The following is a 766-nucleotide window of genomic DNA, read 5'->3' on the forward strand; positions in this document are numbered from 1 at the left end:
GATGGTTTCACTTTCACACTTGCGACAAGTTTGCCCAATCATTATACAATATAGACTTCGATGAATATGTAGCGTCTAAAAACTAACAAAGAGAAGTGCAAGAGAAGGGAGACAAAATCTATAAAACACTTATAATGGGGTGTGTTTGTCATTTCATGGAATAAGAAAGTAAGAATTAAGCACTATAAACCAAATCTTTAATTTTACCGTCCTACTGCCCTCTACTTAATGTACTGAGAAAGCCACTTGAAACCATCTCCATAGCCCATTTTCCTTACAATGCTGCACATGAAGACCTCAAGTGGGCGGACATTTGAATCTGCCAAGTTTACCTTACCTTTGCCTGTGGTAAAGTTGGTCAGGCCCAGGCTATAGCGCAGCTCATCTTCTGAAGCAGCATATGGGATATCGATCTTGTTTCCCAAAATAAGAAACGGAACATTCGCCAATACCTCGTCGGAGAGGAGAGCATCCAACTCTTTTTTTGACTCGGCGAATCTCTCCTTGTCAAAAGCATCCACCAGGTAAACAACCGCGTCCACCTTCACACACAAAATAAAGCAAATTTCTTTAAAAATAAAATGGAAGCCCAGTAAATAAATCAGAGACCTGGTATAGTAAAGCAAGACAATAACAAAAATTAAGCATAGTGGTCTATGGAAGGCCCCACTAATTCAGATTCCATAGAATTTTTTATTAAACAATCAGCAAAAGACTTCTCCCCGGGATATTCTTAAACGTGTTCAAGAATCACGTGTCGCTATAT

At 39.2% G+C, this 766-nt stretch overlaps 1 protein-coding gene across 1 annotated transcript; it reads right to left on the bottom strand.

The window, feature by feature from the left end:
- Nucleotides 1-99: 99 nt before the first annotated feature.
- LOC112094871 (GTP-binding protein SAR1A) lies at nt 100-542 on the bottom strand (the record flags this gene model as incomplete). Its single annotated transcript, XM_024176580.1, has 1 exon — nt 100-542. A coding segment is annotated over one exon (321 nt), but the record flags the coding sequence as incomplete, so codon positions are not given.
- Between the last annotated feature and the right edge of the window lie 224 nt (nt 543-766).

Source organism: Morus notabilis, unplaced genomic scaffold (genome assembly GCF_000414095.1).
Source record: "Morus notabilis unplaced genomic scaffold, ASM41409v2 C11308251, whole genome shotgun sequence".
NCBI classification, from domain to species: Eukaryota; Viridiplantae; Streptophyta; class Magnoliopsida; order Rosales; family Moraceae; genus Morus; species Morus notabilis.